Here is a 19,881-nt window from a genome sequence, read left to right as displayed (position 1 = left end):
TAATGTTGTGAAAATCAATAAAAAAAATTGGGGGGGGGGGGAGAGAGCGAGAGAGCGCCAGCCTCGCGCGCTACAACCAGGGCGCGCTTACTCCCGAGCCGACCGAGGATCGGGGCCGCCGGTCCCAGAAAAGCGGGGCAGCCAGAGCGAAACGGGAGAAAGGAGAGGAGAGGGAGACGGGTCTCTCCGGTGCGCAGCCCGGGGCTGCTGGGGGCGGCGTCTGCGCGGCGTCGGGGGGCGGGTCGCGGGCCGGCGAGCGCCACGCGGGGAAGGCGAGGCGGGCCGGGCCGGGAGCGCCCGCTGGCGGCGGCTGCCTGGCTCGGTGTGGCTGGGCTCGGCCGGCTGGCTGGCTGGCGGCGGCGGCGGGAGCTGCGTGGGGCTCGGCGGGGATGTCTTCGTCGCCGTGCGCTGCTGCTGCCGCCGCGGCGCCGCTGGCCGAGCTGCTGGGCGAGGCGCTGGCGGCGCCCGACGGCTCGGCGGTGCCCGTGGCCTCGCTGCCGGCGAGGGGCGTCTCGCTCGTGGGGCTCTACTTCGGGTACTGCGGCGCCGGCAGCAGCGCAGCCGGAGCCGCCGCCGCCGCCGCTGGAGCGGCAGGAACCGGAGCCGGGCCGGGCGCGCAGCTGGCCGCTAGCCTGGCCGCCTTCTACGCGCGCTTCCAGCCGGCCCGGAGCGAAGCCGGAGCCGGAGCCGGAGCGGCGCCGGAGCAGCGGCAGCAGCAGCGCCTGGAGATCGTCTTCGTGTCGGCCGAGCAGGATCAGCAGCGCTGGCAGGAAGCCACGCGGGCCATGCCGTGGCTGGCGCTCCCCTTTGCCGACAAGCGCCGGAAGGTGAGCGCAGCGCGGGTCGGCGGGGAACGTGGGAAGCGGGAGACACGCGTGTTGGGGGAGAGAGGGGGGTGGGTGGGTGGCAGGAGGCCACGTCTCTTTCTCCTTCCCTCTGTCTCTCTTTTTCTGGGAAGCGTCCATGATGGCCCGGACCCTCCTTCTCAAGCGCACATCCGTGCGCCCCTCTCCAAAAAGCGGTGTTTGGAGAGGCCGGATTGGGGGACCATCGTTCGTGGCCTCTGGGCGCCGAGAATCACCGTCCCGATATCTCCTAGGCAGAGAGAACTCCGCTAAAACGCTTTTTCCGTCGCACAATGCTGCCTGTGCGTGTTCACTCCGAAGTAAGCCCCGTGGAGTTGGGAGGAGCTTTGCTCCGAAGTAAGCTCAGCGTAGCCTGGAAAGGGAGCGCGTAACGGGCCTTACTTTTCTACCCAAACTAGTCCGTTCCGTCCCCCAACCCGCCACTTTGCAACATAATTTTTTTGCAGCCTCGTCCTGTAAGCACGCGCTTACTTCGGAAACAAATCCTGTTGCTCTGAACGCGGTTTACTCTCGAGTAGATGCGAGGCTGGGGCGGGGTTGCTGTCCTAAAAGGAATCCATATTAAAGCAGGCGATGGGTGAAGAATCCAAAAATCAAAGCCCAGAAATGCTGCAATCCTGTCTATGTGTCTCTTTACCTGTTGAACTTTGCTTTGGCACAAATCTTTTTATTTTGGCAGGAATTTTAAGTTTTCTTATTTGTTTTGCGGCTCGTTTTAAACTGGCTTTGTTTTTCCTGTATCTTGTGGTTACCTTACCTTAGACATCACCTTTTGGAGAAGAGGCACAGAAAGGGTCAAAAGGTAGCTATTAATTACATCTACTCGGAAGTAAACCCCCATGAGTTCAGTGGGGTTTACTACCAGGCAAATGGGTGTAGTAACTTGGGTGTAGCTGAAAGAAATATATGGGGTTTTCCGTGCTGCGTGAATGGGTTGTAAATCACCCTTTGGATCCTGTTGTAATTCAGGGATCCCCAAATCTTAGCCTTGGTATTCAGTTTGCCAAGAGACCCCTAAAAAAAATCCCCCACCCCAAATTTCCTCATCTAACCAAATATCCTGTCTTTAAATAATTTGCTGAAGGCTCCCCCGTCCCCGAAATCCTCTATTCCGATTCCAGCTGTGTTAATCCAGATTAAATTCCAATTTTTTATTCCGGTTTTAGTGAAACGGATAAGGATGTTTGGCTGTTGCAAGGAGCTGGCGTAAACCGCCCATCCCTGCCTTGCTCCATCATTTTTCAATTCTTTACGTGTCTTATTTTGGGTGTGTGGGATCTACTCGTTGGCTCTCTCCTGTTCTGTTGGGGATGCTCTGCATCAAATTCAGAAAATGGAATTTTGGTACCCCTGCCCTGCAGGACATCTTTTCATTTTGCAATAATTTCCAGAGAATCCTCTGAAAGAATATTTATTGGGTTGTATATGGACTGTCTTTCTCCGTATTGTAGGGGGAGGACTTTGTTAAAATAAAATCTATACAACACCCCACACAGATAATTTTGTTCCGCAGATGGAAGGAAAATATTTCATTTTTAAAAAACCTGTAAAAAATACATGTAATTCATTCTAATTCTCTACTCACCCCTTTTAAAAAAAAAAAGCAAACCTAGGCCTTCTCTTTGATGCAAGGCCTTTGGGTGACATTACAGCAGCTAGCTATTTTCTACCTGGGGAATTTGGACCAGCTTTTGATTTTGATTTTAAAAATCACCTTTTTGGGGTGGGTGTGATGATGTGCGTTTAAAAGAAAATTCCCATTCATGGTGGAATTGCACCAGCAGGAACTGGCGGTCCTTAATCTGGAAGTAAAATCCACTGCAAAGCTGACGCCCCCAGCCTGGGCGCTGACCTCCTAAGCCTTTTGGACTGCCACTCCCATGATCCCCAGCTGATCCCCTGGGGGCTGATGGGAGTTGTGGTCCAAAAGGTCTGGAGGGCACCAGGTGGCATGGCTTTCGGATTGAGGAACTTTGTAAGGCACAGTTTAAAGTGGTGAAAGGATTGTTCCTTGCTTGCTAGAACAAAAGACCTTGTACGTTTACAGCAGCGTCTAAAATATTTATTAATAATGCCAAATAATACACAAAAAGTCAAGAGTTACAAGAGAAATTTATTATTATTATTATTATTATTATTATTATTATTTATTTCCCAGCCACTCTGGGTGGCTTCCAACAGAATATTAAAAATAGAATCAAACATTAAAAATTTCCCTAAACAGGGCTGCCTTCAGATGTCTTCTTAAAGTAAGATAGTTGTTTATTTCCTTGACATCTGATGGGAGGGCGTTCCATAGGGCGGGAGCCACCACCGAGAAGGCCCTCTGCCTGGTTTTCTGTAACTTTGCTTCTCGCAGCGAGGGAACTGCCAGAAGGCCCTCAGAGCTGGACCTCAATGTCCAGACTGGGTGATGGGGGTGGAGACGCTCCTTCAGGTCTACTGGGCCAAGACCATTTAGGGCTTTCAAGGTTAGCACCAACACTTTGAATTGTGCTCAGAAATGTATTGAGAGCCAATGTAGGTCTTTCAGGACCGGTGTTATATGGTCTCGGCAGCCACTCCCAGTCACCAGTCTAGCTGCCGCATTCTGGATTCATTGCAGTTTCCGGGTCACCTTCAAAGGTAGCCCCACGTAGAGCGCGTTGCAGTAGTCGAAGCCAGAGATAACTAGAGCATGCACCACAATATATATCACCAATTTTAAACCATTTAACTGAGACCATGTAGCAAAATGCCATGCTAAACTGAGTTGACCAGGAAACAAAAGATTTCAGCAGGGGCCAAAAATGTACAATGAAGAAGCCTGTCTAATTTCAATGTGTGGGAAGTTGCGAAGTGTAGGTAGACATGGCAATTGTAAATGGGCCAGTTACACAGATCCCAGCAGTGGATGGGTATAGATGGAGACGATCCAGCAAGTAAACTGGTCCCAAGCGGTCAAGGGCTTTACATACCAATAGTGACACCTGGATCTATGCTGATTTCATTTGTAGCCCCGTCAGCGGTGCAAAAGGAAGGGGCAGGCAGGGGAATCGCAACTGGTTTTCTGACGTTACTCCTCTCTCCCTGTATTCGACTGGAAAGGCCACGACTGCGTGGCAGACCTAGGCCCATACAAGGCAGCTTTCTTGCTCATTAAACCAGCCTTTAATTTTGAACCATGAGGACTGGATCCTTGGCTTTCTTTTTAGGTGAGGCGTTGTAGCTCAGTGGTTTGCAGAAGGTCTCTGCTTCGATTCCCGGGATCTCCAGCTAGGTCTCCCATCTGAAACTCTGCACGGCTGTTGCCGATCAGTGTATCTGGCATGTCCAAAGTCCGTTTTGGGGGCCTAATTCGGTCCGCTGGTCGGTTTAATCTGGCCCCTGTGGCAGTTTATTTCCTGGGGTAAAATACAGTGGCACCTCTGGATGCCGACAGTATCCGTTCTGGAGCCCCGTTCGCATCCAGAGCAGAACGCAACCCACGACTCGCCGCTCCCGCGCATGCGTCATTTTGAGCGTCTGTGCATGCGCGAGCGACGAAACCCGGAAATAATGCGTTCCCGAAAACCTTCAACCCGGAGCCACTTCAACCCAAGGTAATGACAAAGCTCAAGAACTTGGGTGTAAAATTATAAAAAAGCTTAGCAACTTCAATCTTAAAAAAGGAACTTTGGTTGGCCCTTTGGCCAGCCCTCACGGCCCTTCACTTCATCAAACCTGGCCCTCTTTGAAAAAAGTTTGGACACCACTGGTGGATGATCCTGAACTGGTCTGGCCCTGTAAAAGGCAACTCCGTGTCTTCCTAGGACTGCATCCTTAAGGCAGCCACAGAGTTTGCAAGCACCCTGACTTGAGAGCCCAGTATCCTTGCAGATCTGTGCAAATGAAGGCAACATCATCCGTAAGGTTAATACATAGACTGTGGAATAAGTCAAGATGCACAAAGCGGTTTTCTAAGTTGCATGTGTACCCTGGCTTGGGACAAAAAACCCCTAAATATTGGGTCCTTGTTTGCAGTTCTCCCCCCCCCCCTGGAAAAATAGGTGGAGGAACTCATCACGAAGTAAGTTTGTTTGTTTATTGCGGGCCCAGTCGCAATAAATAAACTATTGCGGGCTCAGTCGCAGTGCACCAGGGCAGTGGCTAAATGTAAAATGTGATTAAAAAACTCAAGCAGACAATGATGTGGATCAAAAATGGCCACAACCTTATTGATTACAGATACAGGTGGATTTTTGGCTCAGGCATTTGGTGTGCAGCCATTCCAGCCCCCCTCCCCCCGACAAAAAAAGAAAACATTAAAAGGTAAGGGAACTTAGTTCGCCTGCTCAAAAATATCCCCTGCTTGTTTGTATTTGTTTGTGAATCTCTAGCTTGGCTGATCCGAAAGACATGAGCGGATTTGATGCAGCTGAGTTTGGGCTTGATCCTGAAAAGGGAGCGGCTGTGTCAGACTGAGAATTATCACACCTTTCTTTAGATTGCATAATCCACTGCAGAGTTTATTCAAGTCGCTTCCCTGGCTTCGCAGTCTATGAAGCATTGGCGGCACTCCTCGCTGCACCATGAGGCCTAGGCCCTTGCCTTTTTCTTTGCAGATAGAAGCTCAGATTCTCAGGAGCCCACATCCTGTATCCCAGGCCGTATGTTGGTCTGCTAATGTAAAAACAGGTGTGTTACACCTGGCCTGGTCTGCTTGCAGCCCAGCAATCTTTGGAAATGGGCCTACTGATCCCAAACTCTTACCTAACTGATGCTTTTTATAGCAGGGCCTCCTTGTGAGGTGAAGCTTTCTGAAGGCCAAGGGCCGCATTCCCTTCTGGGCAAGTTCCTGGGGTCCGCATGCCCATGGTCGGCAGGGCCAGAGGGAAAAGGGGGCAGAGTAACAATTTTTTGTCCACTTGGCTAGTTTTTGCACTCAAACCTCCCGGTCCCAATCCTCCTTGCAGGCTAGCAAAAGGCAAGAACAGAGTTCAAGGAGATTTTCCAGCCCGGCAAAAACACGCAATGAGGCTGCGAATGAGAGGCAGTGAGTGAATCAGAGGAGGGTTTGAAGGGCCAAATAGAAAAGTCTAGGGGGCCGCATTGATTAAACATTGATACCGTTGTGCAGTAAGTAGTTTGCTGTGGAACAAAGTGCTTCAAATGGTCCCTGCCAGTCACTTGAGTGGCAAATATGTCAGAAACGTGTTTTGGAATTGGGAGGAATTGAGTGGTGTGTGGAATTTTGAGGGTTTGTCGTTCTCCACCAGAAATATCTTTTCTGGCTGTGAGTTGATTCACGTGGAGGAAACAAAACCGGGTTTGAAACGGGGGCTCGGGTCTCCTTTCGTACTGGCATGACTCAGAAGCGACCTGAGCACGTTTGAGATCTATGTGGAGCATCCCAAATTTTATTTTTCCAAACAGGAGGGATATATTTTTCTCTTCCACTCTGACATTGAAGGGGGCAGGGCGCTTTTGGGTTGAAGGATGAGGAGATTCTGAAAATGAACTGCCCCCAAAAGGTGTTTGGATTCCACAGTCTCGCGTTTGAAGCAAAATTTCTGCCAGAGTTTAAAAATGGGGAAATCAGTGGCGTGTGATGCTGGGCGTGAACCCCAGAGGACAAAAGAAGACGTGCGGGGAAATTGCCTAATTTTCAGGTGTTGAAAGTGGGTGAGCCGGTAATCCACAGGGTTTAGCGCTGGGTGCAGGCGTGCGCTGCAGAGCTGTGGTGGCGCAGGTCTAAGACGCGTGCTTTGTTTGCAGAGGGTTCAATCCACAGCATTGAGAGATTTGTTTATTTTGAATAAATTTCATTAGAAATCCGAAATCCGAAACTAAAACATTAATCTCGATAAAAACACAGATCCAGAGGAAAGGAAGAGGGAGAGAAAGAAAAAAGGAGAGAGAGAGAGAGGTAGAGATAAATAGAAAAATGATTAAACGAGGGGAAATGGAATAAAGGGGGGGGGGGTTAATTTAAGAAACTAAAGAACTTCTGATTCTTTTGTCTGTCCAGTAGAACACCTAGCCAGGTTACTTTCTAAAAACCAACCTTATCTTCAGCCTTCAATCCCAAATTGCATTCATTCATTTTGTTTTTCACGCAAAAAAATATCAGGAGGTTTAAGACAGGCAGAAGAGAGCCCTAGATGGACCACTGGCAGACTCCTCTTATATATTATATTTTCAGCCCACCTTTTCCACATAGTTGCTCTGTGCTGGCCGTCAACTTAGAGAACTTTAAAAGAGGGAGAGATTCACGGAGAAGAAAACTCTTGGAGACTCCTCGCCACAATGGCTGAATCTGGGACTTGGGATTAGCTCAATTGGTCGAGCATGAGGCTCTGAATCTCAGGTTCATGGGTTCAAGCCCCAAATATGGCAAAAGATTCCTGTTTTGCAGGGCGATGGACTAGATGACCCTCAAGGTCCCTTCCAACTTTGGAATCCTATGATCTGTGATCTTATTCTACGTCAATGCATTCCAGTACAGTGGTACCTCGCAAGACGAATGCCTCGCAAGACGGAAAACTCGCTGGACGAAAGGGTTTTTTGTTTTTTGAGCTGCTTCGCAAGACGATTTTCCCTATGGGCTTGCTTCGCAAGACGGAAACGTCTTGCAAGTTTGTTTCCTTTTTCTTAACACCGTTAATACAGTTGCGACTTGACTTCGAGGAGCAACTCATAGAACGCGGTGGGGTAGCCTTTTTTGAGGTTTTTGAAGACTTTGGTGATTTTTGAAGCTTTTCCAAAACTTTCCCGACACCGTGCTTCGCAAGACGAAAAAAAATCGCAAGACGACAAAACTCGCAGAACGAATTAATTTCGTCTTGCGAGGCACCACTGTAACTGGGAATCACAAGTGAAGAGAGACTCTACGTCACGGGTGTCAAACACAAGGTCCGCGGGCCGAATCCGGCCCGCCAGACCTCGTCCTGTGGCCCATGTAGCCGCCGCCGGCTGCCAGCCTTCACCTTTTATTCTCGCTTTTTTTGGGGGGGACACAAGAAAGCCGCCTCTTCAGCGCATGCGCGGCAGCCTACAAGCCAGAGAACGTCTGCCCTCTAGCGGCGCCGGCCATTCTACACAGGAAACCTCCACTTTACATGTCCTTTACATAGTCCTACAGATACAACCGGCCCTTTGAGGGTGACCAAACTGCTGATGCGGCCCCCAATGAATTTGAGTTTGACACCCCTGCTCTACGTGAAGTTTCTCCAAGGATCTGTCCTGTTCCCCAAACACCAGGGCTGCGGAAGAGCTCTGTGTCGCTCTGCGGATTGCTAGCTTCCCTCCATCCAAGCCGAGGTTGGGAGTGGAGAGGGATTCCTGTCGACAGTGTTGACCGATGCGCTTCCAACATGCTCTGCTGTGTCTTCCGAGGGTGTCTGCATGGCGAGATCTCTGCTCTAGGAGTGTGTGCTGGCGTGCGGCTGGGTTTCTGCGGCGGCAAAGGACAATTTCTCCCTTTCCGATTCAGTTCGCAGCTAATCTGCTCTGAAAGCTGCCGGGCGGCTCAAAGCGGCGTCCTGCCGTGTTGTTCCATATTTTGCTTTTATTTCCTTTCTCCCCGCGGCACCTCCATGCGCTTGAGAGGGCCGGACTGCGTGTGGAATGGCAAGGAGCTTCTTTAGAAGAAGACGGGGCTTACGCCAATGCGATGGGAGGATATGCTTGCTGGTTGCCTGCTTTGCGTCTGGTGGGAGTCTTGTATTTCTCCTTCCCCAGAATGTGGGCAAGACTTGTGCAGACCAGCAGGGCTGTGTTGGACAGGGCCCTTGCCACGTTTTATTCCAGATGCCAGGAGATGGCCCAAAGCTCCGTGATGGCCCACCCGCTTCGTTCCTGTTCCGTCTGCCCTTAATTCAGAACCATGAGGACTGGAAACCTGTTTTATCTTCATGGGGAAGAGCCATTGCTCAGTGGGAGAGCACCTGCATGCAGAAAGTCCCAGGGTCAGTTCCAGGCGGCATCTCCCAGTAAGGCTGGGAAACACTCCTTTCCTGAAACCTTGGAGAGACCCTGCCAGTCAGTGTAGACAATACCAATGTAGATAGGCCCTATGGGCTTACTCAATATGAGGCAGCTTCTTATGTCCCTATGTATATCTTCCTTTTCCTCTTCTTGGATGCAAGTGGAAGGTTAGGGGAAAGGTCCTGTAAGTCGGTAGCAAAAAGCTGGTTGGTGGAAGGCAGCGACTGGCTAGCGCCTGTGACGTCTCCAAGACCCCTTTCCGCCCCAGATTGTTGCAATTCTTGGACGATCTCCCCTCCCCCCTTTTTTCCCTCTTTATAAATCTCTGCTCCTTTAGATAAACAAACTCCAATGAAAGGTAAAGCCACAAACCAATAAATGTACAGATGGTGTTTGCTTAAAACAAAACAAATAAATGAAAGCAACAATGGGGCAGCCCACCGAGGCATGCAAGGAATTGCTAGAATGTGAAGGAGGCTGAAGGCGGAGAAAATTTGGAGGGCCGCATTCAGCAACCTGCCCTGAAATTCACTGCCCTTCATTTCTGCCCTTTAGTTAACACTGTTAAATATTTCCTGGTTGGCTCGGTTTCCCGAGCAATAGCTCTGTTGAGCCTTTTGCAGCAAAACCCACAGTGTCTTGCGGCCCCTTGAAGACTAACAGATTTATTCTGGTGTGACGCAGGAAGGCTGCCTTATGCTGAGTCAGACCAGTGGTCCACCTAGCTCAGTATTGCCTACACTGGCAGGCAGCAGCTCCTTAGGGTTCCAGGCAGGGGGACGTTCCCAGCCTGAGCTAGAGATGCCGCTGGGAGGTAGAGCCGGGGACCTTCTGTCGGTAGGGCAAGCGCTCTACCATAGGGCTGTGCCCCTTCCACTAAAAGTGAAGTTAGATTCTAGTCCTCATGATCCAATATCCAGTTCTCACAGTGGCCAATCGGGGTGCCTCTTCTGGGAAGCCCAGGACCCTTTCTGTGGTTACCAGCGACATTCATCTTGCACCACCAGCATTAATCTGTACTGGCCAATTCCTTCCTACGAAGATGCTGCTGATTCTGATATACAGTGGTACCTCGGGTTAAGTACTTAATTCGTTCCAGAGGTCCGTACTTAAGCTGAAACTGTTCTTAACCTGAAGCACCACTTTAGCTAATGGGGCCTCCTGCTGCCGCCACGCCGCCGGAGCACGATTTCTGTTTTCATCCTGAAGCAAAGTTCTTAACCTGAAGCACTATTTCTGGGTTAGCGGTGTGTGTAACCTGAAGCGTATGTAACCTGAAGCGTCTGTAACCCGAGGTACCACTGTACCTGAAACCTCATTTTTTGTTGGATCTGTCTCAACATGCTCTCGATGGGAAAGATACCCTGGCCTTGGAAAGGCAATTAAGCCACGTGGCATGCTTAAAAAAAATAATGCCTTTGTCGCTGTTTGATCCACAAGCGACAGCAATGAAATCTTTTTATGTCCGCTCACCTGTTTTAAAAGCCTTTCCAGCAAACTCTGGACAGGCCCTGGAGAGCCTAATAAGTTTCCTTTATGAGGAATATCGAAAATTGAATCCTGGCCTGCCTTTGCTCCACACGCCCCCTGAGTATCTTTAGGGAAGCGTTAGGAGTGGCTGCAAATTTTATATTTTGGTTCTGCTTTTTTTCTATGAGAGCATAGCACTTAAAAAAAAAGAAGTAAATAAATGATGGTGTCTTTAAGAAGGGGAAAAAGGGGTTGGGCAGGGTCTGGCATTCCCCGAAAGTTCAGTATTGCGGTTTGGATTTGTGTTCCTGCAGAGTGCTGAGTAATTTTGGAGGCGTGTGGGGATGTGGCTATGCTTTGTAAGGACCTCTTAATCTGGGGATAACAGAGCTTCGCTTGTAAGCTTATAACTGGCAATTAACGTTGGGTGGATCAGGTTTCGAAACAGGAGGTTTATAAAAACTGAAGGTTTGGTGCGCTCGGAGTTTGGGGAGGCAGGCTTGAAGTGTGCATTTGAGATCTGGATGGGGGGAAATTAGGGTTGTTTTTTTTTAAAAAAAGAACCCAGATATCTGTTGTATGGATCTGCAATTTTGAGGCCTCAGGACCAAATCCAGCCCTCCTAACTGATAGCTTCCCAGTGGCATGACTGGGGAGCTCTGATTTTCTGCCTGCTTGACTTGCAGCTGAACTCTTGCGAAGCTCATGCTACTTGCCTGAATAAACCCAAGTGCTTGCAAAGAGTGCTGTTGTCTCGGCTGAGTAGCACAGTCTATGTACGTTCTATAAAGTACCTACCAAAGCCATGAATACAGTTGGTTTTAAAAAGGTATTTGTTTCTGAATTGTCTTGCAGCTGACCCCTTGCAAAGCTCTCCTGAAATTAGCCTACGGAGGAGACGAGATCTTGTAAGGAGGAGTTCTGCTGTACTGGCTTTTAATTCTTGATTTTAAAGTTGCAACTGAACTCTTGCAGAGGAGCTGAGCTTTGGCAGATATGTCCCAGTTTGATTTGGCCGTTTGCCGGAACAAGACCTGAGCCCATAGGAAGAGATTTCTCATAGGCACCAGTGAGTCAGACCATATATACTGAGTCAGACCATTGGTTCGTTTTGCTCCATGTTGCTGATAGGCAGGATTTCAGGCAGGGGACATTCATGGCCTTATCTGAGAATTGTCAGGATTGGACCCGAACTTTCTGCATGCAAAGCAGAACCACAACCCTTCCCCATAGATCTGTGGGGGGCTGGACTGGCACCACCCCTCCTCTACAGAAGGATGCTAGGTACTGGTACCCAACCCGGCGCAGTTGCTAGGCAACTGCAGCATCTCTCCCCTGTCCTGTCACACTGGCTGCCCCAGGTTGGTTATCTGAGCGGCAGTTTAATGGTGGCAGGTAGCTCCTCCCCCATCCTTCAGATTAAGTAGGCGGGTACTCATCTGCTAATACCTGCTGTTGGACCCAGAGACATGACTTTGATGGGAGATCTAGGAAAACCAGGAGCCAGGCCTAGTCGCTCCCCTCCAGATGTTGCACAGATGTTGTTCTGCTTAGCCAGAGAGAGAGAGAGAGAGAAGGCGATTATGATATTACTGGCATATGGGGCCTATTTATTGTTCCCTTAATACTCAGAAAGTGCTGGGTTGAAGCTGCCCTAAGCTTGCAAAAGGAGGCCAGCTGAACTGTCCTAAAAGGTGTAAAGGGGTGGGGTGAAGGGGTATACACTCAGAGTTATAGCCGGTGCTAGAAATTCACCAGGTGCGTTTTGTGACTGGCGCGGGTCCAGCTGAGACCATGTGGAGATCTCTGGAGGCCAGGATGGCGATGGACGTCTCCACCTGGCTGGCCCCTCCAGCTTTCTTAAGCAGGTAGTAAGTGCTCAACTAAGTAATAAGTAGTAAGTGCTAAGTAATAAGTAATAAGTGGTAGGGACGCGGGTAGTGCTGTGGGTTAAACCACAGAGCCTAGGACTTGCCAATCAGAAGGTCGGCGGTTTGAATCCCTGCGACAGGGTGAGCTCCTGTTGTTCGGTCCCTGCTCCTGCCAACCTAGCAGTTCAAAAGCACGTCAAAGTGCAAGTAGATAAATAGGTACCGCTCCAGCGGGAAGGTAAACGGCGTTTCCGTGCACTGCTCTGGTTCGCCAGAAGCGGCTTAGTCATGCTGGCCACATGACCCGGAAGCTGTCTGCGGACAAACGCTGGCTCCCTCGGCCAATAAAGCGAGATGAGTGCTGCAACCCCAGAGTCGGTCACGACTGACCTAATGGTCAGGGGTCCCTTTACCTTTAAGTGGTCAAACAAACCCCCCTGTTGCAAAGAGAACGTCAGCAATGTCTAGGCAACACAATGACCATGTACATACGCAATAGGCAATCTTTATAGAATTCCTTCACACCATAACAAGTACAAAATGAAATCTATACAGTGGTACCTCAGGTTAAGTACTTAATTCGTTCCAGAGGTCTGTTCTTAACCTGAAACTGTTCTTAACCTGAAGCACCACTTTAGCTAATGGGGCCTCCTGCTGCTGCCGCACCGCTGGAGCACGATTTCTGTTCTCATCCTGAAGCAAAGTTCTTAACCTGACGCACTATTTCTGGGTTAGCGGAGTCTGTAACCTGAAGCATATGTAACCCGTGGTACCACTGTAGTCTCAAACTATCTGAAAATCTTTAAATGAAGCGAGGTACCAGACTTTGTATGATGAAAGACAAGCTGTGAAGCTTTGTGTATTCAGCAAATATTGATGTCCAACACTGAACAGAGATTCCGGATATTGACCACTGTTTCGTAGAATTCTTCGTCAGCGTGGTGGGAGGATATAGAATTGCTTCATAAACCCATCTTATTTCGAATGAATGTATGTAAATGAAAATATCAAATGCTGTGGAACAGTGCTCATGAAATAATTCTTACTTAAGCAGGTAAGCAGGTGAGCTTTTTTATTGCATTTACAGTATATCCCACCTTTCCCCTCGGGAGTTCATGGTTAATCCCTACAATGTCCCTGTGACTGACTGCAAGGTCACCCAGTGAGGTTCCTGACCAAGTGGGGATTTTTTTTTTAATAAAATATTTATTCAAGATTTTAAACATTATCACCAAACATATAAACCCATCCCCAAAATACAATAGACAGAGAAAAACACACAGAAAAGAAAAACATACAACATCAAAATCAAATTCTTAATATCCAAACTTTCTTGACCTTTTTAGACTTCCTCACGTCTCTCGTTCCTGCATTCCAAATTTATAAAATTCTAAACAGCAAGTTATCACCTTGTTTCAATTCTTATTTTATATTTATTCCAATATTATGTCTCTAGTTTTACCTACATTAACCAAAAGCTTAAATATTTAATTTAGGCATAATATTAACTCCGAGATTAACTTCTTCTGAGATTTCACCTATTCTCAAAATCCTTTCAACTAGCTTACTGATGCCACATTTATTTTTATTCTTGCATCTTTCTTAACACTCATAAAGTTTACAATGTTTTTGTAGGTAATCCTTGAATTTCTTCCAATCCTCTTCCACTGCTTCTTCTCCCAGGTCGCGGATTCTGCCAGTCATTTCTGCCCAAAAAATGACTTTCTGCCCAAAGTGGGGATTTAAACCCTGATCTCTCCAACACTCTTGATCACCGAATCCCAATGGCTTCCTACAGTTCTGCTGCTGTGGGGCAGCTCTGTAAATTAAGTAGGTAAATGAATACTGGGAAAGCAAAATGCCCCCTAGAGAAGGATCTGAAATATTTCCTTTGGCCCCTGTGAGAACAGGAGGCAGGACTAGATGGGCCACTGGGCTGATCCGGCAGGACTTCCCTTATACAGTGGTACCTCGGGTTACTTACGCTTCAGGTTACAGAATCCGCTGACCCAGAAATAGTGCTTCAGGTTAAGAACTTTGCTTCAGGATGAGAACAGAAATCGTGCTCCGGCGGCGCGGCAGCAGCAGGAGGCCCCATTAGCTAAAGTGGTGCTTCAGGTTAAGAACAGTTTCAGGTTAAGAACGGACCTCCGGAACGAATTAAGTACTTAACCCGAAGTACCACTGTATTTTTATGACTGGTGTGAATTTTGTGCATCTCTCTTCGCATTGCTTAATTGCTTTTTATAAATGTGTTTTTAAAAGACTGTTTTTGCATGTGGACGGGGGCCTTAAATTCAAATCTCTTCTCCCTCCTGTCCCCCTTGCCACATGCTTTAGCCTGTTAGATTTTGGTTGACACATGCACCCCCCCCCTTTTGTGGCTTTGTGTTGTAAGCATCCGTGGTGGAAAGGAATGCCAATCCTCCTTCCTGCCTGCGAAGGGAAGAGATTCCAAATGTGTTTAGCACTAACGTGAGGCAGGGGATTAAAATTCTCCTGTGGCTCAGCAGAAATGCAACCGCCTTTCCTTGATTTTGCGCTGAGCTTTTGCGCTGGAGAAAAAAACACGGCTGATCACAGAATTGTGGAGCTGGGAGGAAACGAGGTGTGTGCTTGTTAGGAATGTGGCCCTCCATACCTCTCTGCCTGGCCCCTGGGCCTCTCTCCAGGCCATGCCTTCTGCCCCCAAAGGCCTCGAACCCTCCTGGAGTGTTTCTGCCTGGGGGGGGGGTATAGTCACTAGCCTACTGCAGAATGATAAAATTATCATTTGTTGCTCCACCCCCCTTTATCTCTGGCCCTGCCCACTCCTGACATGTGGCCCCGGAGAGGTTTCCCAGAAGGCAATGTGGCCCTTGGGCTGAAAATGATTCCCTACTTCTGATAGATACATACAACCCCCCCAACCCCCCGGGAAGATCAGAGATTAGGGGCGTTGTTTGCATCAGTCGAAGGAAATTGTAAATGATGAAATTTGATGGGTTCTTAGCAGTGCAGTTCTCTACAGGTGTACTTGGGGCTCATAGGGACTTGCTCCCAGGCAGCAGGTATATAGCACCTTTGTCGAGCAAGCTGTCAATTCATCTGGTAGGTGGATTTAAAAAAATAATAATCCCAGTACAGTCAAGCCTCGGTTCTCAAACGGCTCCATTTTTGAACGATTCAGCTCCCGAACGCTGTTTTTGAACGTTTTTCGGAAGTCAAACAGCTTCCGGGGAGGTTTTTTCTTTTTTCTCCATTGACTTAGCCGACCGCCCTTTGATCTTCAGTTGTCGAATATTTCGGACAACTGAGATTTGACTGTATTTATTCTGAAATCTGAAGAGGCAGAGCTTTCTTAAAAGTTCAGACGCCACAGTGACGGGTCTAAGCAGGCAACTAAGGAAGGATTTTCTGTTCTTGTTCAGTGGACAAAGGCGTGTCTCGTGCTTTGCTTATCGGAAGCCTTTGGAAACAGGCTTAAAGGCATGCAGGACAGCTTGGATCCGTTAGGATCGTGGAAGGGTAGGCCAAGCCCCTGCGATGCAGGAATCCCAGCGACCATCCAGCCTCTGCCTAAAGCCTCCAGTGAAAGAGAGCCCACTACCTTCCGAGGTAGCCCGTTCCACTGTGAAACAGCTCTTAGCACCAGAAAGTTCATCCTGGTGTTTATTCAGAATCTCCTCCCTTTTGCAATTTGAACCTTCAGGCCCTGTCATCTGGAGCGGCAGGAAACAAACTCTCTCCATCTTCCATGCGGCAGCCCTTGAGATAATTTGAAGATGGCTACCCTATCTCTGCTTAGTCTCTTCTCGTCCGGGCTGTTGTTGTTGTTGTTTAGTCGTTTAGTCGTGTCCGACTCTTCGTGACCCCATGGACCAGAGCACGCCAGGCACTCCTGTCTTCCACTGCCTCCCGCAGTTTGGTCAAACTCATGCTGGTAGCTTCGAGAACACTATCCAACCATCTCGTCCTCTGTCCTCCCCTTCTCCTTGTGCCCTCCATCTTTCCCAGCATCAGGGTCTTTTCCAGGGAGTCTTCTCTTCTCATGAGGTGGCCAAAGTCTTGGAGCCTCAGCTTCAGGATCTGTCCTTCCAGTGAGCACTCAGGGCTGATTTCCTTAAGAATGGAGAGGTTTGATCTTCTTGCAGTCCAGGGGACTCTCAAGAGTCTTCTCCAGCACCATAATTCAAAAGCATCAATTCTTCGGCGATCAGCCTTCTTTATAGCCTCTTCTGGGCTAAACATCCCCAACTCCTTCAACCGTTCCTCACTAGGCTTGGCTTCTGGATCCTTGATCACCCTGGTCGTCCTCCTCTGCTCACCTTCCAGTTGGCTGTCTCCTCCATCTCTATCTTACTGGTTACGATGATGGGGCGGCTCGAGGGGAGCTAGCAATCCTCAGCTGTGTTTTTCTCATAATCTCTCTCCCCCACCCCACTGCCTTCCAGGAAGGCTACACACACACACACATATTTTTTTTATCTGGCCTTGTGCTTTCACATCTGGCTGAAATCTGGACTGCCGGCGGTCAGGCCAGATGTGGCAGCTCGACTTGAGCAGGAGGGATTATTTCATAAGGCGGCTTTCTTGTGGCAATGTCGAGGCTTGAAAGGATAAAAAGATAGATGTCTGATCACTTCCTCGCTGCCTTTATTATTATTTTTGTTAAAGAAAAAGGCGGACTGACGCCCACAGGAGCTCAACGTATGCAGAGGCTTCACTGTTTTCCTTTGCCTAATTCCCTTTTGGAGCCATCCCAAATTGGTGGCAGTCACCAGTACCCATCCATCGGCAGAGAATTGTACTAGTGTGCTTTGCGAAGATTCACCTCTCTCTTGTCTGACCTGAATATTTTGCCCACCCTGGGATGACTCCCATTGGCCCAGCTGCTGTGATGTCACAGAGAGGCAGCAGCCTGATGCTGGGCTACAGAGGAATTCTAAAATGACATTTAAGAGATGAAATCCCAGATCAGTAAGAAATTCCTGGCAAATTGTACTGTATATTAATAATTCCTGCTTTGCCAAGGGGTTTGACTAAATGACCATTTGGGTGCCTTCCACCTCTACAGTTCTATGATTCTTGTATGATGATGATGATGATGATGATGATAATAATAATAATTTTTATTTATACCCTGCCCTCCCCAGCCAAGGCCGGGCTCAGGGCGGCTAACAAGCAATAATAAAAACTAGTTGAATGAATACAACTTAAAAATAAGATTAAAATACAACATTAAAATATTAAAATGCAGCCTCATCACAGGAGGAGAAAGGAAAGAGAAAGAAGAAAGAGAGGGAGGGAATCAAATTGGTTCCAAGCCAAAGGCCAGGCGGAACAACTCTGTCTTACAGGCCCTGCGGAAAGAAATCAGATCATGCGGGACCCTGGTCTCATGGGGCAGAGCGTTCCACCAGGCCGGAGCCACAGTTGAAAAGGCCCTGGCTCTGGTTGAGGCTAACCTGACTTCCTTAGGGCCCGGGACCACTAGGGTGTTGCTGTTTATGGACCTTGAGGCTCTCCGTGGGGCATACCGGGAGAGGCCCTAGGTCGTGAAGGGCTTTAAAGGTCAAAAGCAGCACCTTAAATCTGAACCTGTACTCCACCGGGAGCCAGTGCAGCTGGAAAAGCACTGGGTGAATATGCTCCCATGGCAGATACCCCGTGAGGAGCCTCGCTGCAGCATTCTGCACCCGCTGGAGTTTCTGGGACAGCTTCAAGGGCAGCCCTGCGTAGAGCGAATTACAGTAGTCAAGCCTGGAGGTGACCATCGCATGGATCACTGTGGCCAGGTTGTGTATTATTTACACCGCTTTTTAGCATACCTCATCCCTAAAGCTCACAGTAGTTCACAGGGGTGAAGCTTGCATGTAACTAGTCGCCTGGGGCGAGTAAGAATTTACTCCAGTCAATCAGCCGAGAAGGGCAGGCAGGTGAGCAGCTTTGGAAAATCTTCAAGACTTTCTGCAGTGAGGGCCAAGGCTAGAAAAAGACCCAATATGGAGGCCTACTGGCCAAAATATTGGGAAATAATTGAAAAAACTGGAGACAATTGGAGGCTGCAGAGCCAAGACAAGTTAAAAGATAAGGTGCGGGACTGGCTACACTATGCTCAAATTCAAGAGGTGTTTAAAATAGATAAAAAAGTTGGTTTCCAAGTGGAAAAATCGAAATTAGAGACAGAATTGTTAGAACCAAAAACTAAGACATTATCGAAAATGTATAATTTGCTGCTTAAGTGGAATACACAGGATGAGACAGTCAAATCTGCCATGATAAAATGGGCACAGGATATTGGACACAACATTATGTTTGAAGACTGGGAAAGGCTATGGAACACCGGTATGAAGTTTACGGCATGTAATGCCTTGAAAGAAAACATTATGAAAATGATATACCGGTGGTACATGACCCCAGTCAAGTTAGCTAAGATATACCATCTGTCTGATAATAAATGTTGGAAATGTAAGGAGGCAGAAGGGACATTCTTTCACCTTTGGTGGACCTGCCCAAAAGTGAAGGCCTACTGGGAAATGATTCACAATGAGTTAAAAAAGGTATTTAGGTATACCTTCCCTAAGAAACCAGAGGCCTTCCTATTGGGCATGGTGGACCAGAGGGTGTTAAAGAAGGACAGAACTTTGTTTATGTACGCTACCACAGCAGCAAGAATTCTTCTTGCAAAGCACTGGAAGACTCAAGATCTACCCACGTTGGAGGAGTGGCAGACGCAGTTGATGGACTATATGCAACTGGCTGAAATGACTGGCAGAATCCGAGATCTGGGAGAGGAAACAATGGAAGAGGACTGGAAAAAATTTAAGGACTATTTGCAAAAACATTATAAGTTGTATGAATGTTAAGAAATATGCACGATTAGGAAATTTTTGCTTTAGCAACTTGATTAGGTAAACTGAAAATTAAGACAAGAAAAAAGAGGTGGTAATATGAATCAACTTTATTATGTTAATTTTAAATGTACAAAGTTTGGGATATGAGATTGTGAATTCGGAAACATAATAACGGAAAGATACAGTAAGTTAAGAAACAAGGTAACAAATTGCTGAAACTTTTATTGCAAAGAACGCAGGGTCTGGAGGATGTGGGGAAGTCCACCTGGAATATTGAAAAAACTATTGAAAGTTGGACAGAAAGAACCTTTTTTTGTTTTTTATTACTTCTTTTTTTATTTGTTTCTTGCACTTTCTTATTGTTATCTTGTGTTTATGAACCTAAGAAAAGAAACTCAATAATTTTTTTTATTTTTTTTTAAAAGACTTTCTGCAGTGAGCTGTATAGAATATTGGAGTAGAGCTGATTGTAGGACCCCTTTGGGGTCAAGTTTGTGTAGCCTTTCCACAAAAGGATGGCTTGTTGGGTGACAGTGTGACAGCCACAACCCACTGGGAATTTTGTGTGTGTGTGTTTTGTCACTAGGCTGTTTTGGAGGCTGCAGAGTAGCCTAGGAGATGATAGGCTCTGCATCTCCTGGGTCGATTCCTCCATTGTGGCATTTTGATCTCGCTGTTGAGATGAAAGGAAACACCCCCTTTTTTGCATTCGAAAAGCAGGCCAGTTCATTCTTCCGGGGCAAGGATCTGAACAATGGTTCTGTTTTTACACACACACACACACACACACACACACACACACACTGTATATATATAATCTGTTGTGAGATCCTTGAGAAATCTCAGCAATGTGTTCGTATCAGCTGGCAGCAACAGAGAGGAGAATATCTT

At 47.9% G+C, this 19,881-nt stretch overlaps 1 protein-coding gene across 1 annotated transcript in view; it reads left to right on the top strand.

Annotated features, from left to right (window-relative positions):
- The first annotated feature begins 346 nt into the window (after positions 1-346).
- The window catches only part of NXN (nucleoredoxin), a 69,390-nt gene continuing 49,855 nt past the window's right edge, over positions 347-19,881 (top strand). Inside the window, exon 1 of the mRNA XM_028707566.2 lies at positions 347-827. Within this exon, the coding sequence (XP_028563399.2) occupies positions 390-827 (438 nt within the window). The 5' untranslated portion in view covers positions 347-389. The remainder of the gene's footprint in view (positions 828-19,881) is intronic.

Source organism: Podarcis muralis, chromosome 15 (assembly GCF_964188315.1).
Source record: "Podarcis muralis chromosome 15, rPodMur119.hap1.1, whole genome shotgun sequence".
NCBI lineage: Eukaryota > Metazoa > Chordata > Lepidosauria > Squamata > Lacertidae > Podarcis > Podarcis muralis.
This window is presented reverse-complemented; position numbering and strand designations above follow the sequence as displayed.